This window comes from Dromiciops gliroides, chromosome 1, assembly GCF_019393635.1.
Source record: "Dromiciops gliroides isolate mDroGli1 chromosome 1, mDroGli1.pri, whole genome shotgun sequence".
NCBI lineage: Eukaryota > Metazoa > Chordata > Mammalia > Microbiotheria > Microbiotheriidae > Dromiciops > Dromiciops gliroides.
The window spans coordinates 414,928,380-414,955,926 of NC_057861.1; the positions used below are offsets into that span (position 1 = coordinate 414,928,380).

The window sequence follows — 27,547 nt, forward strand, 5'->3', positions numbered from 1 at the left end:
AGTGGATAAAGCACCAGCCCTGGATTCAGGAGGACCTGAGTTCAAATCCAGCCTCAGACACTTGACACTTACTAAGCTATGTGACTCTGGGCAAGTCACTTAACTCTCATTGCCCTGCAAAAAAAAACAAAAAGAAAAGAAAAAGATAAATGAATGAATGAACAAACAAACAAATAAAATTAAAAGATAAATGAATACAAGGAAATGAGATGTTGAAGGTACTAAGAGGAGAGGGGAAACAGAGAAGCCCTCACGTAGGAGGTGGAACTTGAGCTAATATCTAAAGTAAAATAGAGATTCTGAGAACCAGAGGTAAGAAGGTAGTATATTCCAGGAATGCCTGAGCAAAGGCAGGAAGATGGGAAATTGGAAGTAATGTATCATAAGCCTGGAAAGGTAGGTTGAAGTCAAGTAGTGAAGGGCTTTAAATGCCAAGTAGAGGAGCTTGTATTTAATTCAGGAGGAGTTAATAGAGAGCCATTGGAGCTTCCTGAATAGGGGAGTATTATGATTAGAAGTTAGGAATGAAGATGGATTAAAAAGAGTAGAGACTGACTGCAAGGACAACAATTAGAAAGCTATTGCGGGGGTGGGGTGGGGTGGGGGGGTGGAGTACCTAGGTGGAGCAGTAGATAAAGCACCAGCCCTGGATTCAGGAGGACCTGAGTTCAAATCTGGTCTCAGACACTTGATACTAGCTGTGTGGCCCTTGGCAAGTCACTTGACCCTCATTGCCCTGCAAAATCAAACAAAAAAGGGCTATTGCAATATTCTTAGTGAGAAATGCTGAGGGCCTGAGGTTGGGTGGTAGTGATATGAGTGAATAAAAGGAGAAAAATGTGAGAGATATTATAGTAGTAGTAGTAGTAGTAGTAGTAGGCCTCCACCTACGACCATAGATCAGGAGAGATATTATAGAGGTTAGAATTTACAAGATTTATCAAACGATTAGATATGATGATTAAGGGAGAGGGAAAAGCCAAAGATGATTCTGAGGTTGATGGCCAGGATGACTTTTTAAAATGATGGTGTTCTTGGGGGCAGCTAGGTGGCACAGTGAATGAAGCACTGGCTCTGGATTCAGAAGGACCTGGGTTCCAACTGGCCTCAGACACTTGCTAGCTGTGTGACCCTGGGCAAGTCACTTAACCCTTGTTGTCCTGGGAAAAAAAAGTACTTGTTACTTGAAAAAAAAAATGATGGTGTTCTTAACAAAAAATAGAGAAACTGGGGGGAAAGGATGAGTCCAAGGGGAAATTTAATAAGTTCTCTTTTGAACATGTTGAATTTGAAATTCCCACAGAACATCCAGTTCAAAATGCCCAATAAGCAGGATAAGGAAGATTTGGATCTATGTTGGTGAACACAGGATAGATACTAACAAAATAATGGATCCACTAAAATTAATGAAGTTGCCATTATATCTGTTATACAAATAGGTGAATTTCACTCTAAGTCCTATAGTTGGGGAATCAGTGCTAGTAATATACAGTGTAGTGAGAAGCTGTTCTATTTTCATGTTTTTCCCTCTTGTTTTCAGAACTTCAACAAGTGAAGAAAATTATGATGATGTTGATATGCAAGGTAAGATATACTATATTAACCCTGGGTTATACTTAATCATCTGACAAATCAGAAAATGTTGTTGATCCAATGTTACTTTTGGTTCATAAAAGCAGGGAGATAGACAGGGAGTATATGGAGAAATAATGTCTTAAAGATAGATATTGATATTTATATATATTGATATATATACACAGATATATTTATAATATATATGTGATATTCACATAACACTTTTCAGATTGATTAATGACTGGACATAGAATATCATTTTCATTAGTCAAAGTAAATATGTTCTGATTTACTTTTTTGGGGGGTGAGGCAATTGGGGTTAAGTGACTTGCCCAGGGTCACACAGCTAGAAAGTGTCAAGTCTCTACAGCTGGATTTGAACTTAGGTCTTTCTGAATCCAGGGCTGGTGCTCTATCCACTGCGCCACCTAGCTGCCCCCTGATCTACTTCTAACACCTGTTCTTCATAACATAAGCTCACAGAATACGGATTTTACCTTTCCTTCAAAAGAGACATGATAGGATCTTTTTATTTGTTGAATTATTTCACTAAAGTACCTATAAATGACTTTATGTCAACTCTAAATGTTCATAAAATCATTTTTTAAATGCCATAGCACTTATTTTATAATATATTTTTATTTCCTTATTAAAACGTTTTCAAAGAAAATACCTAATTTCTTTATTAAAAAATTAAAATAATACTGAAATTATATCTAGTGGTGAGAAAATGACAATTTTCATAAAACCATAAATTAAAACTTTATTAATTTTTGTTTGTTTCTAGATCCTGGAAATCCAGATGAGGTCGGGTAATTTGTTCATTTTTCCTTAAAAATAAACAATTCACTTATTTGCTCTATATGCATTTATATTTTCTGATTAAATGCAATCATAATTAGAAAAATATTTAACAATTAGAATTTTAAAATTGGGTATCTTCTCAAATTGCTATGATCCAAAGATGTAAGACAAACAAGTAAGTGACCAAGTATGTTCCATTTTTATTCCTATTTCAAAGAATCTCACAGAATTAGACCCCCCCCCCAATGTTATATTCTCTTGGGATGGTACAATAGCTGTACAGTTGGTTAAGAGCCTAGCTACATGCTGGAGAGATTAGAAGAGAGGGGCAAAAAAAAAAAAAAAAGAATAGAGGGGCAAGGTTCATTCAGTATTTGTTATTTCCATTCTATCTCATGAGAAAGTATTTTAAGCAAGGCTTAACTTTCTTATACTCTGTGAATGAGTCACAATGTTTTTAACCCATTTAACATTTAGTTTTTCTTCTCTTGAAATCAGTAAAAATTTACCACTAGCTATTTTTTCTCTTACAGGATCAAGACAGTGATGGAGAAACATATGAAGACATGTAAGAGTTATATTTTTATAAATGATTCTTTAAAAAAAACAACAATGCAACATCTGTGCTAGGGAGCATGGGCTAACTATGCTAGAAATCTAAAAATCATTTTGTTCAAATGACTGGCATAAGGCAGGTCCATTGTAACCTTTGACTCAATGTGAAGAACTGAAGAGTCCTGAGGGTAAAAGCAATCACATCAGAGGTGGGCAGGATCTCCACTACTTAGGAGAACAGCGCTTCTCTAAGGATGGTACATAAAAAAAGTGTAATAAGTAGATTTAGAGAACATGTGGATTAATAGATAAATCACAGACCCAAGAAACAAAAAGCTAGTATTCTTTGTCATCTACTCTCCAAATGTTCTCAGATAAATCTCTCAATCTATATGTGTCCAATTATCCTAGTGATGAATGGTTTTTCTTGGAGGGATGCTATGAGTAATACCTTAAAAGTTTGGTGTCCAATAGAAACACATCCCTGAAGGCCACATATTAACTTAGAGAACCATAAATTGACATTATCTGTTTCATTTTTATATGTTTTGTTAACCATTTTCCTGTTACATTTTAATCTGATTCTGGCTCATTCTGGAGTTTTGCTGATCACATGAGGTCCACAGGCTCTGAGTTTTACCTTTATACTGTAAAGCACCAAGGTACCAGCTTGCTATGCATTGGAAAGTAAATTATATTGGCTTCCAAATGAAATTGTAGATAGCCCAAGAAAATGAAAACTGTTTCTTGAAAAGTAATTGGGGGGCCGCTAGGTGGCACAGTGGATAGAGCACCCAGCCTGGATTCGGGAGGACCTGAGTTCAGGTCTGGCCTCAGACACTTGACACTTACTAGCTGTGTGACCCTGGGCAAGTCACTTAACCCCAATTGCATCACCCCCCCCCAAAAAGTAATTGAATGATATACAATGTGGTATTTCCTCTTAAGTTATCTTAAATGTAGGTACCTTATATACTTAGTCCATCAACGACTGACATGAAATTCTGGACACACTAGTAAGCATGGCCCCAATATCTTTTTTTTTTTTAAATGAGGCAATTGGGGTTAAGTGACTTGCCCAGGGTTACACAGCTAGTAAGTGTTAAGTGTCTGAGGCCGGATTTGAACTCAGGTCCTCCTGAATCCAGGGCCAGTGCTCTATCCACTGTGCCACCTAGCTGACTCCCAATATCTTTTAATCGTCTGCCTGTTAATGAGCAAAGAGAGAAGGGATGGTACCTGAAGTAGTCTCCATCCATTGGCCAAGTAGCTCTGCTATATGATAGAAAGAACACTAGTTCTGAGTCAGAGAACTGGGCTCCAATCCTTCCCCTGACACTTCATAGCTGTGTGATTTGGGTCAAGTCACTTAAGTTCACTGGTACTTAATTTCCTCATCAGTAAAAATGATAGGAACAGATGAGCTGGCCTCTGAGGTCCTTCCAGCCCTAGATCTATGATCATATATATGATTCTATTTGAAAGGGAGAACCTTGTAGGAGGAAGCCTACAGGCTGTGGGCCTCTCCTTTTCCAAGAGTCCTCCACTACTAGTCACACCTCCAGACTGACAGGGCCCATGAAGTGCAAGGTTAGTTGGTCTTAACTTGGCTTCATTTCCAGTATCCATGATCTGAATAACCTCTTCAGCTGTGAGTAGAAAAGTTTTAGAGACAGTAATGTCTAGGTCATCCATTCCAATGTAAGCAAAAAAAAAAAAAATCTCTTATTTTCAGAGAAACAACAAAAGAACGAGAGAAGAAGAGGGATAAAGAAGAGAAGAAAAGACTGGAGCAGGAGAAGAAAGAGCAGAAGGAGAAGGAAAAAAAGGAGCAAGAGATCAAGAAAAAGTTCAAAGTAAGTTTATTATTTGGTGCCGAGTAAAAAGATTAACTTTTGGAAACTTTAGGAATGCCAGAACAAAAATGCACTGATGATCAAATTCTGGAAAAAAAGAGATGTCTCAATAATCCTTCTTAGTGATGTCTCCTTTCCTAATATAGACACTCTTGGGTTTAAGAAGACTTGATAAGGGGCAGCTAGGTGGCAAAGTGGATAAAGCACCAGTCCTGGATTCAGGAGTACCTGGGTTCAAATCTGACCTCAGACACTTGACACTTACTAGCTGTGTGACCCTGGGCAAGTGATTTAAACCTCATTGCCCCACAAAAAGACAAACAACAACAACAACAAAAAGAAGACTTGATAAAAACAAAGGTATAGATGGGCCATGAGCTACATTACTGGATGAAACTCCTAAATTGATGAGGTTACAGATCCATCTGAGGCTGTGAAAAGTAAACTTTAGCATGCTAGCTTTTCCATAAAAAATCTCTCAAGGTGTTTTTGACTAAGTGGAAAAAAAGAAAACCAGAATCTCCTATTGTGCTGTGTTTAGCAAAAGCCCATACCCAGGAATTTGAGCTCACCCACATCCTAAGCCCAGTATTTGCCCTGAGAAGAAATAAGTAAGAGAAGCTTAACTGATCCATATCTCAAAATTATTGTCAAGCACTCTGGAGTTGAAGTATTGAACTTGGGGTCATGGGGCTTGAGTTCAAGTCCCAAATCTGGGACTTTCTACCTTTGTGATCTTAAGCAAATCATTACATCTCCATAGGACTTAGTTTCTTCATCTATATGATGAGGGAGATGGACAATTGATCTCTAAGGTTCCTTCCAGTTCAAGAACTATGATCTAAGGAAAAATGGCACCTTTACCTGTTTTACCCAGATCCCTGAACTTGGCACTCTTGCTGGTGCTGTGGCTTTTAATATCTGCCCTACCCCATCTCCTTTGATCTTTGGTTTGTCTTTCTATATTCCTGACCTGAAGCTTGATCTGAACTTTGACCTCTTTATGCTATGTTCTTTTAACTTTTATCTGACCTGCCTATGTTCCTGACCTGCTCTGATCTCTGATAACTGAATCCCATATCACTCTCCCGCTATCTCGGTGTGACCAGATAAATTAGGATGATAAATTAGGATTTGAATTGAAAACTGGATCTTCATTGAAAACAGCAAAATTCACCACAGATACTGAAATATGCAGATAGGCATGACTTCAGAATGCAGCCCAGCCAGTCCTAATGCTTGCAGGACGTCATCAAGCTATTCAGGATACCAACAGATGTCTGTTTCAAGCTTAGATGGGGGCATTTACCAACCTTTTCCAAACAGTTGCCAACTGTAACAAGAGAGCCCTTCCTCTCTGCATAGACTGTCCTTCCTCTGACATTTTCAGTCCCACAGCAAGGCAGTAGAACAATGGGCTGGTTATTCAGTGAAGCATAAGCTTTCTTCAGAAAACGGGTCCGGCAAATCCCCGTGAAGCCTCTGGTCCCAAAAGTCTTAGTGCGGTTAGGAATTAAAGCTTAAATCTGCACTAGGACACACTGTAGAGGAGATGCTCATCAGATGTTTAAATGCACATTGTTTTGTTTATTGATTGAAGTCAGGGCACAAGGCAGTATCCTTAGAATCAATAGGTTCCTTTCAGCCACTAAGCAACATGTCCTTGTTCTTTGAGCCAATTACATCCTGGCCCAGCCCCTGGTGCCTTTTGTTCCTTTGCTGTATTCTAAATGTCCCCTAGACAGGACTCCTGGTTATCGCCCTTCTTCAAGTAGATCAGATACGGTCATTTGAATTCCTTAAAGCTCTAAAACCTAAAAGAACGTGTGGACAATATGCTATTTCTTACTCCTTGAAGCTAACAGGTCCTATTCAAGTTCTTCATCAAGCTAAGGCTTGCTGTGATGTCAAAGGCGGGAAAAATGAGCTGAGTGTCAAGCAAGGAGAGGAAATCGAAATAATCCGCATCACGGACAACCCTGAAGGAAAATGGTTAGGCAGAACCTCCAGAGGTGCATGTAAGTTCAATGTTCCTCCTTTTCTTCAAAATAGTTTCCTTATGTTGTTGGTGTTTTGGTTCTGCTTTTTCCCCCCTAGCCCCATTTCGGGTAAGCTGCTCATTCCTCAGAGCTCCAATTCTACATCCAATTCTGGTCAAATTAATGAATCATTGTTCAACCTTTGGGCACATGGCTTGTTTCAAAATTTTTCAAAGTGTTAAAAATAATGTTTCCAGGAATATTTGTGGATAAACAGGTCTTCTCTTTTTTAGGGTGGGGGGAGTAGGAAAACTGAAATTGTGATTTCGTCCACTTAGGGAACACCCAAAGAGGGACTTCCACAACTATTTCAGATCCTTCTTTGTAACTTATAGTCTTAGAAAGTGACCCAGAGAACTGAGAGGTTAAGGGACAACCAGAGTCACACAGCCGGTATAGGGAAGAAGTGAGATTTGAACCTAGGTCTTCCTGACTTTAGGGCCAGTCCCCAGTACACTGTGTCATGCTTCTTCTCTCAACCTGTCCATTTAACAGTAACCTTCTTAGGATCTAAATTCCTTGCTATATCAGGAGGCAGCATGGTACAATAATAAGAACATTGCTTCTAGAGTCAGAAGACCCACTTCTGGTACATACTACCTTGTGACCTTAAACAAATCACTTATCCTCCCCTCAACCTCCTTTCTTGCATGTAAAATAAAGGGGTTGGACTAGTAGCCCCTATGATCTGAATATTTTTATAACATTCATTAAATCCATATCAATTTTCTTTTTATGAGAAAAAAATTCAATGCTAGATGAAAATGTAGCACTTTGAGCACTTTGTAGGAAAGGTTACTTATCATTCTGGCATTAACTAAATTTCAGCAGGACAGAGCTTTGAATTGTTTTAAAGAGAGAATCATAAAGGGTGTATTTAAAAGAGAATCACAGGGCAGCTAGGTGGCGCAGTAGATAGAGCACCGGCCCTGGATTCAGGAGGACCTGAGTTCAAATCCGGCCTCAGACACTTGACACTTACTAGCTGTGTGACCCTGGGCAAGTCACTTAACCCCAATTGCCTCACTAAAAAACAAAACAAAACAAAACAAACAAAAAAAGAGAATCACAAAGCAGAAAAGTTGGAGTGATAAAAAAGATCTGGTAGGGAAGGCAGATTACTTCCCAAATTGTGGCTTCTCAAACCTAACTTGGGTTTTTTCTCCCCTCAATCTGTAGATGGCTATATTAAAACAACAGCAGTGGAGATCGATTATGATTCCTTGAAAAGAAAGAAAAATTCAATGAGCACTCTTCCATCAAGACCCATAGAAGATGATCAGGAAGTGTATGATGACGTCGCTGAACATGGCAGCATAAGCAGGTGTGTCCATAAGCAAGTGTTGAAGCTGCCTGTCTGTCCTCTGAACTCTTGAGTCCTGGGGAAAATGTTGTCGTCCATGTCTCCTGCTTCTCTCATTGTGCTGTCCTCCAACTAAATTAAAAATCACAAGAGCTTGAAAAAAAAGGTCATAATCTCATTATAATGAATTCCACATTCATCTGTCAAACTCTCATCTACTTGTGTCAACTTTTAGTTGAAATAAGGAAACCTTTGGCCAAATCAATAATTAGGATATACCAAAGTTGATCTTTTAAATATATTTGCCAAGATGAGATTTGGCCTAAATGCTATGGAAGCTTTGTAAGTGAAATGCAGGTGCCATGGCTGTGTAAAAAGAGCACTGCCCTTGGAATCAGAGGATTTGTGTTTGAATCATGGCTTGGTACTTTGGGTTCAAAATCTGCCTCTCTGCGTGTCTTTGGGTCAATCACATTTCCTTCTTTGAGACTGGGTTTCCTCCTCTGTGAAGGGATTGAACTAGATGGTCTCTGAGGCCAATTCCCACCCTAAATCCATCATCCATGAAAACATATTATTTATATAACCACAGGTGAGTCAATAATATTTCCCTATTTATGTCAAAGAGTTGTGTGAAAAGTGTTTTGTAAATCTTAAAGTGCTACGTAAGTATGAACTATTATCATTATTATTATCTCAATCAGTAAACATTTATTAAGTATCCTCTGTGCTGGTCATTGTGCAGGGGATACAAGTACATAAATGACACAAGTCACCTCCAGGAGCTTATATTCTATAGAAGACTGCATATACATAGGAGTATATATAAATCATACACAAAAAAGATACAAAATATTTGGTGGAGAGGAGTAATAGCAGCTAGAGAAATTAGAAAAGACTTCCTGTAGGAGATGGTGCTTGGCTAAGCCTTGAAAGAATACAGGCATCCCATAAGGGAGCAGTAAAGGGGAAATGTATTCCTGGCATATGGAACAACCTGGGCAAAGGCCCAGAGATGGGAAATAGAATGCGTACATAAGGAACAACAAGAAGGCCAATTTGACTCATCCAGAGTGCAAAAAGAGAAATGAATAATGTATCCTCTTCCTGAAAAGATAGCTTGGAGCCAAGCTGTGGAGAATTAAATATGCCTAACAGAGGAAATTTTTATTTGATCCTACAAAGAATAGGGAGGTGCTGGAGTCAGTTCCGCCGGGGAATAACGGTCACACCTGTGCTTTAGGAACAACCCTGTTTTGTCAGACAGACAGACTACTCATTATCTCAGCATAAACTAAATCTTTCTTTCTTTTCTTTTTTTTTTTCCCCCAACGTGGACTCCTTGCCCCTTTATTGCACTGCTGTTAGGGTTTTTGTTGTTGTTGTTGTTGTTGTTGTTTGCTTTTTGCAGAGCAGTGAGGGTTAAGTGACTTGCCCAGGGTCACACAGCTAGTAAGTGTCAAGTGTCTGGGACTGGATTTGAACTCAGGTCCTCCTGAATCCAGGGCTGGTGCTTTATCCACTGCGCCACCTAGCTGTCCCCTATTGCACTGCTAATGAGTGAGTTCAGACTATCATGGCAGATATGTGCAGTGGTTCCCACTCCTTTTGACTTCCCTCTGCCAATAACTAGGGGTAAAGAGAGAAAGTGGAGAGTGAAAGGTGGGAGGCAAGATTAGTCACAGGTGATTTCATCCTCAGGAAGGCTATCTGGAACACCTGGGAAACTGATCCACTTGTACTGTCTGATTGTCCTTCAGCCCTACCCCCAAGCCCTGGCATCTAGGCTGTGAGATAAGATTGAGAAGAGAGAGGTCATCACAAACTTCCTCTGGTAGCAGCCACTCAGCAGTTAGGAGGCATCACTAGAGACAGACTGGATTCCCCACTTGGCTTAGATGAGGGGCCCTAAGCTCTAAGACTTTGCCAAGTGGAGGTCATAATGGGCACAGCAGCCAGGAAATCATTTTATTTTTTGGCAAAGCAACTGGGATTAAGTGACTTGCCCAGGGTCACACAGCTAGTAAGTGTCAAGTGTCTGAGGCCAGATTTGAACTTAGGTCCTCCTGAATCCAGGGCTGGTGTTCTATCCACTGCGCCACGTAGCTGCCCTGCAAGCAGATGATTTAGAGAAGGGAATGACTGACTTCAGGGAGACTTATTATTATTAGTCATTAGAGAAGTTATTCCCTTCTCTGAACTTTACAAATGTTATCTCAATTGATTCTCACAACAACCATGAAAGGTAGCTGCTTCCCATTTTTCAGGTGAAGAAACTGAGACAGAGGTTAAGTCACATAATTACTAAGAGTCAGAGGCCAGATTTGAATTCAGGTCTTTCTAACTCAAGGCCCACAACTTTGTCCACTGTGACACCAAGATGCCTCATACAATAGTCCAGGTGAAAAGGCTTGAACTAGGGTGGTGATCTGGTGAGTGGAGAGAAGGGGACCTAGACATGGGAAATCTTGTGAAGGGAGAATCAGCAAGACTTGGCAGCTGATAAGATCTATAAAGCATGACAGCATGAGTCCAGGATGACTTGAAACTTGCAAACGTGAATGATTGGAAAGATGATGGTACCTCAAAAGAACAGCATAGGAGGAAACAAAAGCTTTGCACTGAAGGGTTACTTTGGCCTTTTGATATAAAAGTTCAGCTTTTTCAGCCCTTCAGAATTTTTTCTTTTTGTAGGGCAGTGAGGGTTAAGTGACTTGCCCAGGGTCACACAGCTAGTGTCAAGAGTCTGAGTCTGGATTTGAACTCAGGTCCTCCTGAATCCAAGGTCAGTGCTTTATCCACTGCATCACCTAGCTGCCCTACGCCACCTAGCCCTTCAGAATTTTAAAGGGAAACTAGAGATTGACTTTTTTTTCCCTCTTGGTTCACTCAGACCTACCCATTTTCAACAGCCTGTTCCAAATGTCAGCTCTTGGTTTTCTGCTTTGCTTCATTGACACCCTGAGATGAATTTGCTGTTTAGCCAATGATGCAACTGACCATATTGGTAGTATCCTGGCTCCTGCCTCTCCTGCAGTTGGGAGTTACAAGGGCTATCTGAAATGCTGTCACATCTACCTTTTAAAGTACTTCCATATCCTTAAGAGGAGGAGTTTTGTCCCCACTCTTTGTGTTTGTGCATTTCTCCATTTTTTCACATATTTTAGTAATGCTATTAATCTCTTAAGTATGACACATCATTAGAACAATTTTTAAAAAACATAGCAACTCATTGAACCTGGGAGAAACACGGTACTGGAATACCTCAGCAAATAGTTCCTCTAGAAACAAGTCTCCTGTAGGATTATGATGACCATTTAAAAAAATCTACTTCATGGGGCAGCTAGGTGGTGCAGTGGATAAAGCACCAGCCATGGATTCAGGAGGACCTGAGTTCAAATCCAGTCCCAGACACTTGACACTTACTAGCCATGTGACCCTGGACAAGTCACTTAACCCTTATTGCCCTGCAAAAAAAAAAAAAAGTCTACTTCATGATGTGTGAACATCAGTCACCCTAGAGGAATTCACCTGGGGAATTGGGAGAGTAAAGAGGAAGCTCTAGCATCAGCTGCAGAGCTGTCTACTAGGTAGGTGCTGATAGACCTTACATCCTTCTACTAATGCCAGAAGTTTAGAGAGAGCACAAGTCAATTTAACTGCAAGGGAAGAAAGAAGGTCCCTAATCATTTCATTTGGTATCACTTCTTCCTTTTCTCTTCCTTCTTTCCTTCCCTCTCATCCAACATTCCCTTCCCCATATTTTCTTTCTCTTGGACCTGACAATTGGCAATGTAACCTCAGGAAAGTCATTTAACTTCTATGAGCCTCAGTTTTTTTCATCTGAAAAGTGGGAGTAATGATAATTGCATTACTTTTGGGAAGTTGTGAGGAAAGAGCTTTGTAAACAATAAAGCTTTATATAATGATATATATTTATACAGTTCTTCACAGCTTACAACCCATTTTCCTTGTAGTAGTCTACAAAATAGGCAGTACAAATTATGTTGTAATTGGTTTGTGTTTGTTTTTGTTTTTGAAGGGTTAGGTCTAGGTCTGAAATTTCATTGGTGTAGAAATCCTATTACCAATGAGAATCAGCAATTCATCTGGGACTTAAAGTCTTAGAGAGCTGCCTAGAGGTCACTGAGAGATGCTAAGGGATTTGCCCAACGTCACACTGCTAGTAGGTATCAGAGGCAAAGACTTGAACCCAGTGCTTCCTGACTCCAAGTCCACTGCCCTCTCTACTACCCCATGATTTTTTCTTGCTCCTTTCCTTAACCTTCTCCCTATTCTTCTCCCCTTTTCCCTTTCCCTCTTCCTCTCTTTCACCCTATTACCCTTTTTCTTCTTCATCATCATCACCACCACCACCACCACCACCACCACCACTACCACTAGCATTTATATAGCATTCTAAGGTGCATTTTTCTTCCTGGAATATTTCCACAAGAAAAAGGAACCCATTCAATTCGATTCAACAAGCATTTACTAAGTGTCCATTATATTTGAGGGGCAGCTAGGTGGCTCAGTGGATAGAGTGCTGGGCCTGAAATCAGGAAGACTTATCTTCTTTAGTTCAAATCTGATCTCAGACACTTCCTAACTGTGTGACCTTGGGCAAGTCACTTAACCCTGTTTGCCTCAGATTCCTCACTTGGAGAAGGAAACCACAAACCATTCCAGTATCTTTTCCAAGAAAACCCCAAATGTGGTCACAAAGAGTCAGACACAACAGAACATTATATTCGAGGCATTTCCTGCTCTAGGTGCTGGCAATACAAAGATAAAAATGAAAAGCCATTCCTGCCCTCAAGGAACTTACAGTCTACTAATGATACACCATATACCTAGAATAACAAATAGAAAATAAGTAATTTCTGGAGGGAGATGGCACCTAAGGGCTGGGTGAGCAATTGGAGGTGGTAAAGGACTTTGAGACATGAAAGCGATGGCTAAAGGACCACAAAGCATGTCCCTGAATATTGACAACCCTTTATGCTCTAAGAAAAAACCTTCATTGCCTCACCCTGGTTACAGCTCTAATGCAAACCTATTAAAAGCTTAGAACCATTCACTCAATATGGTACAACTTAAAATCTCCCAAGAAGGGTACCAAAGTCTATATAGATGATCCAGGAGCTTCATGATTCCTAGCATCCCCCTCCTAAAGGAGATCAAGGATTCTTAATAATGTGTTTTGTATTTTTCAGTTTCATGTGTTACTATAGTAAAAAACAAAATAAAACAAGATTATCATGTGGTCCCCAGTCCCCTAGTAATGTATTTCGCTCAAGTGCTTTTATCTTGCATTAAACGTGTTAAACTGTTCTCTGGCAGTTTTATCTTCTCTAGTGAATCATCACCTGACATATACCTTCTCCCTAGTTTATGTCAATGAATCATCCTTATATGCATCAGAATTTTCGACACGTGCACCAATTTTATCAGACCTTTAAAGTGGCCTTAGTAATAAGAAACACATTGACCCAATATCTTGGTGTTTAGCAGCTTAGTGTCTCTAATCATTTCTTTCAGAAAAGATACAAGTTGCCATATACCGTATTTCAAAAATTTCCCAATAATGATGTTTTATAACCAAGTATGTAATTAGTGAGTACATTTTTATATATAAAATTGATTTTTAAAAATTTCCTCCCATTTTCTAACTTCTCTATTCTAAAAAGCCATGTCCAAGTAAGGCCTTACTAAATAAAAGTTGATTATGCTACAAGAATTCATGAATAAATAGCAAATCCATTAGAAAAGAATATTGCTCTAAAGTTGAAGGCATTATTTAAACTTAGGTCATTCATATCTGGACAACTATTAAACCTTGAAGAATTTCTGAAAGAAAAAAAACAACCTTTTTCTTCAGCAAAATAGTGTCCAAAGATCAAAGTGCCATATAGTTAACTTTGCCACTGATTACTGTTTAACCCTGGGTAAGTCACTATCCTTAAGTATAGGGAGACAAAAGCCAGGTTTTATTTTATTTTGTTTTGCTACTTACAGATCTATGTAATAAAAATAGGAATGTAGACCGGGGGTATGGACGACTTAGAATTATGTGTGGCTGAGTGAGCATTGCCATGTCAATGCTTAATAGATCCAGATCACTATTAACAATAAAATGTTGTTGCTGATGGTGATGAGGTTCAGTGCGTCCAACTCTTGGTGTTCCCATTTGGGGTTTTCTTCAATGTGATACTGGAGTGGTTTGCCATTTCCTCCACCAATTCAGTTCAGTACTTTCTCTGCAATTTACCAAAATTAAATAGAGTAGAGATGTCAAGCAGTCTTGCAAATCAACCATATTAAAATGTAATTGGGAAATACTTAACAAAATAAATAAAGATACAACAAAATATAGATAATATATTTTAAAACTGTCAATATGCTACTAGCAGAGATACCCCCCCCACACACACACTTTTCCATCTGATTTTGAAATCACTGGCCTAAAGTGGTTAAATAACTTGCCCAAGGTCACTAAACCAGTATGTTTCATAGGCTGGACCTGATATCATCTTCCTGCTCTGGGGCCAGATAATCAACTATCAACTACTTCAGGGATTGGCAAATCCATGGGTCAAATTCAGCCACTTGTGGGCCTGACAAAAACAGGTCACCTGCTAGCCATAGTTTGCTGATCCCTGTACTATTTCATATTGTTTCTCAGTAAATATTAAACTCTCAAACTTGTGAAGGGAAGAAATGGGGAGAACAAATCTGGCATGACAAAGGATACTGTGAGTTCCAGATGAAGTAGGAGAATTGGCTTTCTCCATCTCCTGGATGAAAACAAACAATGGATAATCTCTTTAAGTTTGGGAGAAAATAAAATAAAAAGGAAATTATCAAGGGAAGAAGTAGTAGTTTAATTTCATCTGAGAAAAACAATTAGTTTGCTTCTCCCTCAAAGTATATGTAATACAGATATTACCATGTAACAAACATGTAACAGGTTGCTATTGAGATGGGGGAGGGGGGAGAGGAGAGCTTTTAAGAGAAATGTAACAAATAACAGAGAGAAGAGATAGAGGAACCTACTCAATGAATCCCCTCCTATCCAACAATAACAGTAACCTAGGGAGGGGGCAGCTAGGTGGCGCAGTGGATAAAGCACTGGCGATGGATTCAGAAGGACCTGAGTTCAAATTCGGCCTCAGAGAGTTGACATTTAACTAGCTGTGTGACCCTGGGCAAGTCGCTTAACCCTCATTGCCCCACCAAAACACACACACACACACACATACACACACACACACACCAAACAAAACCCAGTAACGCAGGGTAAATTTATAAATCTCTCTGTGATTACAGAACTCTCTCTCTTCATCTCTCTCCTTTTATTTCTCCTGCTTAACACTTCTAACTGGCTTAGAAAGCAGTCACAAACAAGCAAAAACTCCTGGGTTTGTGAGTTTGGGGTAGAGGACACAGTTCTGCCTTCCCTCTCTCGCCCCCTGCTGGGCAGAATAGAAAAGAAAGAGACACATCTACCAATCATCTATCCAGACCCATCTTTCCTAGTTCTTTTATCCAAATATCACCCCAAACTAAGGTTAACACTAGGTTTTTTAGTTTAGTTTTGTCTTTATCTTTAAAAAACAATCCAACCTCGGGGTACAAATCATGGCACAAAAAGTACACACAGATGGAAAGGGAAGAATGAAGGGCTGGCCAGCCGAATCCATTAGAAATGTAAGAGGGGCAGCTAGGTGGTGCAGTGGATAGAGCACCGGCCCTGGATTCAGGAGTACCTGAGTTCAAATCCGGCCTCAGACACTTAACACTTACTAGCTGTGTGACCCTGGGCAAGTCACTTAACCCCAATTGCCTCACTAAAAAAAGAAAAAAAAAAGAAAAAGAAATGTAAGAGGAAGCACTAAGCTTCTGACTTCAAGGGCTTCAATGATGCTTAGCACAACAAAGCACCTCTTGGTCTTCACTCAGTCATATCGCAGCAGCTACCGGTCATTTCAGTGCCTCTGAATGGAAGAATACAACAAACCTCGGTACCAGCATCTCTCCACATGTTCCCAAGAGATGGACATATGCCTAACACACTTACCCTGCTCCCCCCTCCTTCTTCCCTAGTCTCTCTCTCAGAATTCTCTAGAAACAGAACAGAACCACGGACTCTCCAGAAGCCTTCACACATACCCCTCCCAGGCATTCCTGCTCTAAAACATTCATTTCTAGTGGATTTGGGGGTGGTTGTAGATCACATGGAAAGGTTATAGATACAACAAGTTATTTTCCAAACTATCATATTTGTTTCCCACTCACCTGACTTCTGTTCTCTTTTGTACCTTTAAAAATGCTTTAGTGGCACTCTTTTCTTTCTTTTTTCCCATTTGGTAATTCTGTGGATAACTTGCTTTTCTCCCCCTCACTCCATCTCCCACTGAAGGAAGGAAAAACAAATATGCATCGTCAAGCAAAAGAACTCCCCACATTGGCCATGATAAAAATATACATCTCATTATATACCTTGAGTTCATCTGGGCTCATGATTAGCTAATCCATTACTTAATAATGTTTTGTTATTATAAAAACTGTTCTCCTGGTTCTGTTCAATTTACTCTTCATTAGTTGATATGTCTTCCTAATTCTGACTGATTTTTTCCTCATTTCTTTTGTAATTTATTACAACATAATGCTTCTCCATTACATTTGGATAATGTAACTTGTTCAGCCATTCCCCAAATGATGGGCCCCCCTTAGTTCTGAATTCTTTGACACAATGAGAAGAGCTGGTATAAATATGTTTATTCCTACAGGACCTTTTTTTGATTTCTTTGGAATATAGGCTAGTGATAACACTGAGTATGCACAGTTTAGTGACTTATGAGGTATAATTAAATTGCTTTCCAGAATGGCCTTAGCCATTCACAGCTCCACCAGTAGTATGCCTGTTTTCTTGAAGCCCTTCCAACAACTGTCATTTTCCATTTTTTGTCATTTTTTTCTCAATTTTATGGTTGTAAGGTAGAAGCTCATAGTTGTTTTTATTTACATTTCTCTAATTATTCGTGATTTGGATCATTGTTATATGTGTCTGTATATATGTTGGACTTCTTCCTCTGTAAACTACCTATTCATATACTTTGAACATTTATTAACTGGGGAATAGCTCTTGTTCTTATAAATTTGAATACACATTTACATACATATTGGAAATGAGAATTTTATCAGAAAAAAATGCTTTAAAGATTTTTTCCTGGTTAACAATTAATTTAACTCCATTAATTTTGTTTATGCTAAAACTTTTCAATTTTATATAATCAAAAAATTTTTTTAATCTTCTGTGATACTCTCTACCTCTAATTTTATATGAGCTCTTAGGAAAGCTTTTAAATAAAGGCAGCCTGTTCTAAGGGCATCTTAGCTGAATGCATTAAATTAGGCTGATTTGCCCTCATTCTCAATTTGGCTTCTATAATTCTTGAATCACTTAAAATATTAACTTTTATCGTGGCATATTAAGCAGACAATTCAATTTTGAATTCAAAGACTGAAATTCTATATACCTGCTAGGAAAAATAATGCCTTCATGATACTGCCCTCATGATATTTTCAAATGCTCTGTTGCTAAGACAAGCCATGCTTAAAAAAAAAAAAGCCTTATAAAATTAGAATCAAATGGAATTGTTGTTTGTCCTTCATTTTATTAGGAGACCAGTGGCATCATGGATGATGTCTTCACTTTGTGAGTAAATTGGATTTAAGTGAGGCAGAGTTGCACAAAGTCACCAGCCTAGGGGCAGCTAGGTGGCGCAGTGGATAGAGCACTGGCCCTGGATCCAGGAGGACCTGAGTTCAAATCCGACCTCAGACACTTGACACACTTACTAGCTGTGTGACCCTGGGCAAGTCACTTAACCCCAAATGCCTCACCAAAACCAAACAAACAAAGTCACCAGCCTCACTCTTTCTTCCTGAGTTATCTAGGCCCAGTGGCAAGACAAAAGTCAAGAGGACTCTCAATTGTCAGGGGTGCATTGGACGACTTTGGTATCATTGATTCCTGACCAATCTCTAAGCAGTCCAAGGAGCCTGCTTCAGCCATCTTCATGGCCTTTGGAACAAATTGTTCTCATCTGCCCATTCCACTGGGGAAAGTCTTCACATGTTTGGAGTAGACTCTAACTTACCAAGGGGTTTGAGGACTGTTGGTTACCCTCTTTCTGGTTTAGCCTATTTGCCAAAACAGTTTATTGAGGTGTGGCCACAATGCATGCTATAGCTTCTTGGAGCCACAAGTGAGAGTTGGGTAAATCAGGTAGATACAAAAGGTAGATGAGCAGCCCTGAAAAATGCTCAGTAAGCCCTCACACCAGAAGTGTTAGCCCTCCTGAACACCCCATGCACCGTAGAAACCAGTGGAATACTATTGCATTGAATGCCACATCTTGAACTAACATATTTGCTTCATTGCTATTGATTTACAAAATGAGGAAGACTGCTTGATTTTTCCCTATTTGGTGTAAGATCAACATCCTGATTTCTGTTCATCTAGAATGTGCCTTCTAAAGCTCTGAGTGATGTTTCCTCTCTTTTTCTTTCTTTCATTTTTTTTTTTGAGATTGCTGTGTGTCCTCTTAACTGGAAGGTAACAATTTCACCAACTAACTCAGATTCTCTCTTTTTTTTCCAGTCATAGTCAAAGTGGCAGTGGAGGTAAGATGAATATTTTTGTGGGTCATTTCTTTTGTAGTATATCACTTGTATATAAAGAAATTATTAGTATTCAGTTTCCAGATTTAGGATTTTCCACAAATCACTTAACTTCTTGGAGCCTGTTTTCTCAACAGAAAATGAGGATAATTATACATGCATTACCTACCTTACAAGGCTGTTGTAAAGCTACATTAATGTGATACATGTAAAGTACTATGTAAATATGAACTAATATTACTTCCAAACCAGTTAAATTGTCATTGAATTTACCTGTATTCCCTATTTTGAAAGTTAAAAGCAACATGAAATGGCAAAATATACAACTATTTAAGACATGAACATGAACAATGCATACTGTTAAAGTTTATTTCTTATCAAAACTTTGGTAAAAGTTTTAATATGAAGACAGGGTTCTGAACTGGGGATTTCATTCACATAGGGAGCTCCTAAGCAAGGCAACTCCCTCCACCAATGCAGGTTGTTATCTTCTCTGCAATGTATAATCCCAGAGATTAATTGGTTAAATTCCATATATGTCTGTATGTTTGCATACACATATACACGCACATGTGCATATATGACCAAACAAGTCCTATGTATTTGTGTGGTCATAAATCACATTCATACATACATTCATTCATGCATACATACATATGTACATACATTTTTGCAGTCACAAAGAATGTATGAGAAACCGGACTTGAACTGGGTCATCCTTGGTTTGAGACTGGCCTTATCTGTTCTACCAGTCTGACTCTTAATATAAATAATTTTTTTTAATTAACAAGAGCTTTTTTCTGCATTCAAAATCAAGGAATGTTCTCAACTCAGGATGATGATATTTATGATGGTGTTGAAGAAGAAGATGATATTGGGTAAGAGCATAAGATTTGTCATTTGTCTTTCTCACTGAAAATTGTAATATTTAAAAAATCATTATTCTTGCTATTCCATTAATATGAAAAAGACAGAAGAGTAGGCATTATGTGATAAAGGAATAATTATTCAAATACATTAACTGAACAGAAGTGACATTTTTACACTCAGTAGGAGTAAATCAGATACTGTAATTATACTAGACTTCAACTAGAATTGTCTTTTCTATTTGGGGGACTTCAGAAAGAATGCAGAAGTAAAGAAGAGAAATAAAGGAGAGCAATAAGTACTATTATATGTATTTAATCCAATGACAATTTATTTTTGCATCTAATGTGTGCAAAAACAAACCTAGTCAATGGAAATACAAAGGTAATTATAATCTAAAATAGTAATTCTCAAACTTTTTGGTCTCAGAACACTTTTATACTCCTAAGAATTATGGAGGACCTCTTCCAACCAAAGGTACTAAGGTATCTATAGTTTTTTGGCTTGGATATAATTGAGCCCTAAATTAGGATTGTTTTTTCAACTAATCCCAAAATTACAGTAAAAGCAGATGCATATTTTGAACACAATATTGGCCAGTTTTAATTCTCTGGTTCCATGTATCAAAAGCAATGCTATTCTAAATTCTCTTTTTATTAATTTTTTTCTTTAGTTTTTAAGACAATGTGATAAAGTGGAAAAGGCTTTGTATTCAGAATCTGAAGATCCAATTTTGAATCCAGAGTCTGCTATTTACTACTGTTATGTTCTTGGTCAAGTCATTTCACTTCTGTGAGGGTCAGTTTCTCCATCTGTAAAATGAGAGCGTTAGACTAAGTCATCTCTAAGGTCCCTTCTAGCTCGAAGTGCCCTGATTCTATTAAGGTTCTACTAATGGTTCCATTAAGGAGTGCATGAGTCACATGAATGTCTGAAAAAGAAATTATATCACTGCCTAAGGCTTTTAAAATGTTTATAATCAAAGGAAATGTCATATAAGTCCAAAGATATTATGGATTGTTTGCTGTCTGAATTCTGACCCGGAATCAATAGTGTGAATGATGAAGCATCTGAATGTCAACTCAAACATCTTTGCAGTTCAATGATTGCATTCTGATCAATGCATACATGCTCCAAAGCTCCACGCTACAGGGCGAAGAGAAGAGTAATTCATGGACCTGGGGGATTTTGAAGATGTTAAAGGGAAAAGATGACAAAAAGAAAAGTATGCGAAAGAAATCTAAAGAAATTGAGTCAGACAGTAATGAAGACATAGTGTGAGTCAGTCGACCACGTACTGTGCACTATAATGACACTAATATTAATCCAATGCTACTAATATTTTCATAACCAAGTAACCAAAAAAGCAAATTATGTTTTTGATAAGCCAGTTTCTTAACATGCTCTCTGTAATTAATCATCACCGCATTCTTCTTAATTTTTTCTTTCACTCTTAAGTTCACTCACCTAAGGGACAGTATTTTTTACAAAATATATTTTACTTCCCTACACACACTAAAAGTATACATTAAAACAGCTAAGGCGCAACTTCATAAGGGTATAATTCATTATTTAAGTAATGAATTGCTTTTAGTTTGAGCATTACAGAACATGTTCTCTTTCAGACATTAGCTCGCTTGTTATGGATGAAATAAATACTTCAATCCAGAACATTTTTATTGACTCCTAAGCAGTGAACCATATGCTTAAAAAAAAGAATATCACATTTAAAGACACTTAGAACTTCAGTTTTTATTACTCTTTAAATTATCTATTCCTTCAGTGCTGTAATTTAGGTAAAGGTTATAAGACTTTATTCTAATAAAAAACAAAGGGCTGGGTTTTTTCCTCCCATTTCCCTTAAAAACATGGGTAGAGAATCCTTCCATCTGAATTTAGAGATTATAAACAAGTGTTCCCTTGTAAGAAAAACCTTTACTTCAGACATTTTAAATGGATTTACCACATATGCCTCAAAAACCTCATCAATCTTCCAAAGCAGTTCACCGCATGTAACCAAGAAATTGGTTTTGAAATTTCTGTCAGAAACAAGAGTTCATCACTTGATAAACAGAACACTTAAAATTTCTAGGAAGAAGTGAAAAGAAATCTTTTCCATATACCACCACTTAAGAATAAACCACATTCGGGGGCAGCTAGGTGGCGCAGTGGATAAAGCACCGGCCCTGAATTCAGGAGTACCTGAGTTCAAATCCGGTCTCAGACACTTGACACTTACTAGCTGTGTGACCCTGGGCAAGTCACTTAACCCCCATTCCCCTGCCCAAAAAAAAAAAAAAAAAGAATAAACCACATTCACTTACCAGCTGTGTGACCCTGGGTGAATCACTTAACCCTCATTGCCCTGCAAAAAAAATTAAAAATAAAAAAATAATAAACCACATTGCAGGAGGTATTATTCTTATTTAACCATTTTATACTGATTTCATATCACTTTTAAATTCATGATCACACACTGGATAAAACAGACATTCCCCTCTTGGTCACCATTTTTCCTGTATTGTGCCAAAGAGTTGAAATACATGTAATAAGGAATACTTGTATTATTTCTGTTTATTTGAAATTCTGATTTTTATGGTTCCAAGCAATCTTGAACCAGAATTATAGGATGGTGGTCAAATTGGAACTGGATCAAAAAATTTAGTCAACTCAATTTGTCATAGCCATACATGTGGCTAAGTACTTTAGTGACAACCTGGGAACACTGGGCCTTTCTGGTTCCATGAATCAGATTTATTTATTTTTACTCCTCTGATTTGGCCAGTCATCTAAACATGACCTTGATCATGTCTTGTTTGTCTTGGTTCAATACAGACTTCCAAATGGAACCCAAGTTTCACAGTAAAGACTGGGTCTCATTGGAGAAATGGAAGATGAGAGGGGAATGGCAGTCAATCAATTAATTAACTACCAAAAGCCTCCTGGCTATCTCATATCTACTCTAATAATAAAAAAATATATTTGAATTCAGATGATATGATTATAACTCCTTTTATTTTTTTTTTCAGTTTCCCTTCTCCCCCAAAGCAGATTGAAGTGGGTAAGTAGAGATGATGTGTATTATTCATCTTGTTTCTTACTCCATGTTGTAGTGGAGGCAGCTCTGAATTGAGAGGAGGAAACTTGGGTCCTAATCCTGGCTCTGCCCAGGCAAAGAGTTTGACCTTTAAACCAAGTGTCCTTTAATCTCCCTGGGCCAGTTTCTTCATCAGTTAATTCAGTTGGACAAGATAATCACAAAGATGCTCCCCAGTTCTAAAAATATGATCTTTGGTCTGTGTTCATATATATGTACATGCATAACCCATATCTGATTGCTTACTGCCTCAGGGAGCGGGAGGGGAGAGAGGGAAGGAGGGATAAAAATCGGAACTCAAAACTATAAATAAAAATGTATATTACTTTTTAAAAAAAGTACTACTTTAAGTGAATGAATGAATAGATGGATAGGTAGATAAATGAATGTTTGAATGAAGAAGCATTTTTAAAGACTTACTATATGCCAAGGACTGTGCTAAGTACTGGAGAAGGAGATAATATGTAAAGGAAATTCCAGATGCAGAATAGATGGAGGGGCCTAGAAGTGCTGACGGTTCAGTGAGGAGGAGGGCCTGGGGTCCTTAGGTTATGCCTGTAGGTCAATGCCAGGACTTCAGGATATAGAAGCAGAGCAGATAATAAGGCCTCATGGCCCTCCATCTCATGGGAAAACATAGAGCTGTTGAAACCCATCTCATCCAAGCCCTATAACACCCAAGCAGCACCAGGGAGTTGGGGGAGAGGAAAAGCAACAGGAATTCTTGAGACTAGCTTAGGAAACAGGTGAGGAGAGAATACAAAGAAGATAGGGAGAACTGGCATAATTTAGAGCATTCCTAGTTTTTTCCCCACCTAGTCTGAGCCCCTTGTGATTAAAGATCATTTTCTCTAAGAAACACGGTCAGATTCAAATATGCAAGGACTTCTAGAGTCTGACTAGAAAAAAAAAAAAGGTGCATTGTTTAAAATATCAAACCAAATACAAAATAGTATGGCATTTGCTTTCTTAACTTAATCTAAAAGTACTTCATTCTCTGGAAGTATTTAAGGCAGTAAACTGATCACTGTATGGCAGCCCTGCAGAGTCAGAGATATGAGTACAGTCATTTCTCCACACCTATTCCTTAGCTGCATTTGCACTCATGATCTATATATTTGTGGCATACTGTGCGCCAGGTTTTGTGGAGGAAAGGGTGCATGGCTACTTTGCTTGCTGTGCTATTTTATTAAATACCTTTGCTTTGGGGGGAAAAAATTGATCATTGTATCCAAATCTATAATTTTCAGAGATGCTCAAAAGTCTCAACAACCCAGAAACCACTGGTCGAATTAACCTTAGAGATATCAAATATAACAGTTGTAGTAAAAATCTGTCCAAAACAAAAAAGATTAAAAATATAGAGAATATAGTAAAAATGGTTAAACACATCCTTCCTTGAAATATTATAAGGGGATTTTTCAGTCTTTCACACCCCATTTATCAAGTTCCCTCTATGCAGAGTGATAACCAAGAGAAAGATAAAACAGTTCTAAATGTTAATTTAAGGTGCATACATTATCATAGGGATGAAAAACATATACATACAATTAAATACAAAGCATATACTAAATGACAAAAAGGAATTCCAAACAGAAGACAGCACTAACCATTCCAAGGAGTGGGAGAGTTAGGAAAGGCCTCCCATAGGAGGTGGCATGGGAGCTGGGCTTTGAAAAAGCTAAGGATAAAATTAAAATGTACACACTTCCATATTCAAGGATCTGTGATTTTGTGGGCACAGATAACAATCCCTACTCATCTTCATGGGTGGTATTTGCAATTAATTGTAGTTTTGTAAAAAAAATAAATAAATAAGCATATGGGTAACCAACAGTCTAATGGCGAACCTCTCTGAACTTAAGCAGGCTGGTTCTCAGACAATAGACAATACCCTCTGCTGATGGGCCCATACACAAAGCTTTTCCAGTTTGGTAAGGATCTGCCAGGGTTTGGCTTTGCTGGCCTGGCCTTTGAGACCTCAGAGTCACCCCGGGGTCACAATGAGGTTTCACAGTAGGACCTTAGTGAAAGAAAAATTAGGATGTTTGAGGGTTTTTTTTTATATTGTTTTGTATTCTTTACATATAAACACATGTAAAAACCATCCTAGAGACCCCATCCAAAGTAAACAAATTTTAATGCATTTATGAGAATCCAAAAGGACTAAAAATAAACTTTGAGGCTCCTATTGTAGGAATCGCTCATCCAATAAACATTTATTGAGCACCTATTATGTTCAAAGCACTACAATCTTTTCTTTCTTTCTTTTTGTTTTTTTGGTGGGGCAATGAGGGTTAAGTGACTTGCCCAGGGTCACACAGCTAGTAAGTGCCAAGTGACTGAGGCCGGATTTGAACTCAGGTACTCCTGAATCCAGGGCCGGTGCTTTATCCACCACGCCACCTAGCTGCCCCAGCACTACAATCTTTTAAAGAGCATTATCCAATTTTTCCAGTCTTTGCTGTAAAGGATTCTTTTAGGAAATAAGTTTTTTGCAAAATCACCTCATTTGAACAGCATAGATAATAATTGTTCTTTAACATCACTCTTTAAGCCTTGTCCCCAACTCACAAAAATGGAAGCATCCATAGAAAATTAATAAGGGGAAGGAGGGAATGTCCATTACCAGCTGACTGGATACAAAAGAAGATAAATGTTGGGGAGGGGGAATCTGTGTGAGAAGGTCATATCACTTCACATGAAATCACGTTTTCTACCAATCCTATGCCTCACTGTTTCCTGGTATCAGTAGTGGTTTAGTCATTTGGAATGGCTGGGTTTTTGCATATAAGGATAGATAAACAAGAATTTATTGAGTGCTTACTATGTGACAGTCACTGCGCTAAATGCCAATTGTTTTATTGTGAAGTAAAAGCCAATGGCTCAAAGAACAAATCAGTTTGTGGAACAGGAACACTAATTTGGATTGAGAACCAACTCAAGATAAAACACCCTAGTTCTCCACATTCCCCAGCTGCCCTGACTCCAATGCCCCCTCCTCCATTGCTAATGCCCATCATTCCATTCAATCAAATCATCATTTATATAGTGCCAACTCTGTGCCAGGTGATATGTTGGCTTTACTGTCAATGTCTTTCCTTGCCAATGCCTAAACTTGGATCCAGGTTATGAAGAGAGACTTGGCTAAATATAGCATTTGGCCAATCAATCAATAAGCATTTATTAAGCATCTATATGTGCCACCTGCTCCCCCAGGCACAAGAGATATAAAAGTGACACAGTCCCTGCCCTTTAGAAACTTAGACATTTACTAGTTGTTCATGGGATCTGGTAATGAGTCCCAAAGCATTTGAGTACATCTCTATCCTTACTGGATGTGGTTGGCTAGGTTCCACTGCCCTTTGGAAATGCCCTTAAACCTGAGGAGGACAAAATGGGCAGCTAGGTGACACGGTGGATAGAGCACTGGTCTTGGAGTCAGGAAGACTCATCTTCATGAGTTCAAATCTGGCCTCAGACACTTACTAGCAATATGACCATGGACAGGTAGGTCACTTAACCTTATTTGCTTCAGTTTCTTCATCTGTAAAATGAGCTGGAGAAGGAAATGGGGTCACAAGAAGTCAGACATGACTGAACAACAACATGAGAAAAATGTTACAAATTGCCTTCTGATTCACTTCTTTCAAAATGATACCAACTGAGGGGGTGGCTAGATGGCGCAGTGGATAAAGCACCGGCCCTGGATTCAGGAGTACCTGAGTTCAAATCCAGCCTCAGATACTTGACACTTATTAGCGGTGTGACCCTGGGCAAGTCACTTAACCCCCATTGCCCCCCCAAAATGATACCAACTGAGCATCAAGTCTCTATTTCAATATCAAAACTAATCTTTTTTTCCTGCTCCATTTCTCCTCTACTTTGTGTTTTGTTAGCTGTGTGAGATTAAAATTGGATATTAGATCATAAATCTCCCCTACTTAACATTTCCCTTAATTTATCTCCCAGACTAGTAAATGGAAGAAGCTTCTGGTTTTCTAGATAGAGCCTTTATTGTATGGTAGTCACAAGGTGATGTTGATTAGAAGGATAGGAAAGTAGAAATACAATACAAATCGTCTTAAGTCTAAGCTTAGTCTATATTCTGTATAAAACTCACCAAAACCCAAGGCCACTTTTGGGGAGAGAGACCGAGTCAAGCGCGTGCTGTTAACCGAGAGCCAGGCCGAGTCAAACTCCAGTCCGCGTCTGTCTGTGCAGCGCAGCCAGGAGACCAGCGAAGCAGGAAAAAGCCCCACTTCTGCTCTCTCCTTGTCTTTTAAGCTTGCACCCCGGAAGTCGAGTGCATAGCAGGCAGTCTGACATGCGCAGCAGGCGCACTGGTGTGCATAGCTCATGTCATTGGTCTCCTCCCCGAAAGGGTGGTCCTTAAAGAAAAACTGGCGTCTTTCAGTTATCCTAACCGACTGTTAAAAAACGTTCATATTTTTTTACCACAGCTGCAGGTGACGAAGTCTATGATGATGTGGATTCCTCTGACTTTCCTCCTCCACCCATGGAACTCAGGTGAGAGAAACAAGTTTTCTAGTTCTAATGCTTATGGAATTAAAAAAATACAGAGTATCCCAAAAAGTCTTATTGTGGTTTTAAGGTATTAAAGGTTAATTAATAAATTAATAAGGGATAATTTAGGCTAGAATCTAAGAAAAATTTGAAGAAAATAGCAATAGTCTTTGGAGTAATATTTTCAATGGAAGTGAAATCAATATTTCACCACTTTATGCAGCTCTGGATAGCA

At 38.6% G+C, this 27,547-nt stretch overlaps 1 protein-coding gene across 1 annotated transcript in view; it reads left to right on the plus strand.

The window, feature by feature from the left end:
• The window catches only part of FYB1 (FYN binding protein 1), a 203,214-nt gene that overhangs the window by 151,259 nt on the left and 24,408 nt on the right, over positions 1-27,547 (plus strand). Inside the window, 10 exon segments of the mRNA XM_043976068.1 lie at positions 1,541-1,584; positions 2,363-2,382; positions 2,913-2,947; positions 4,670-4,790; positions 6,649-6,808; positions 8,009-8,153; positions 18,802-18,824; positions 19,639-19,699; positions 22,718-22,749; positions 27,249-27,315. Coding sequence (XP_043832003.1) covers positions 1,541-1,584; positions 2,363-2,382; positions 2,913-2,947; positions 4,670-4,790; positions 6,649-6,808; positions 8,009-8,153; positions 18,802-18,824; positions 19,639-19,699; positions 22,718-22,749; positions 27,249-27,315 — 708 coding nt within the window.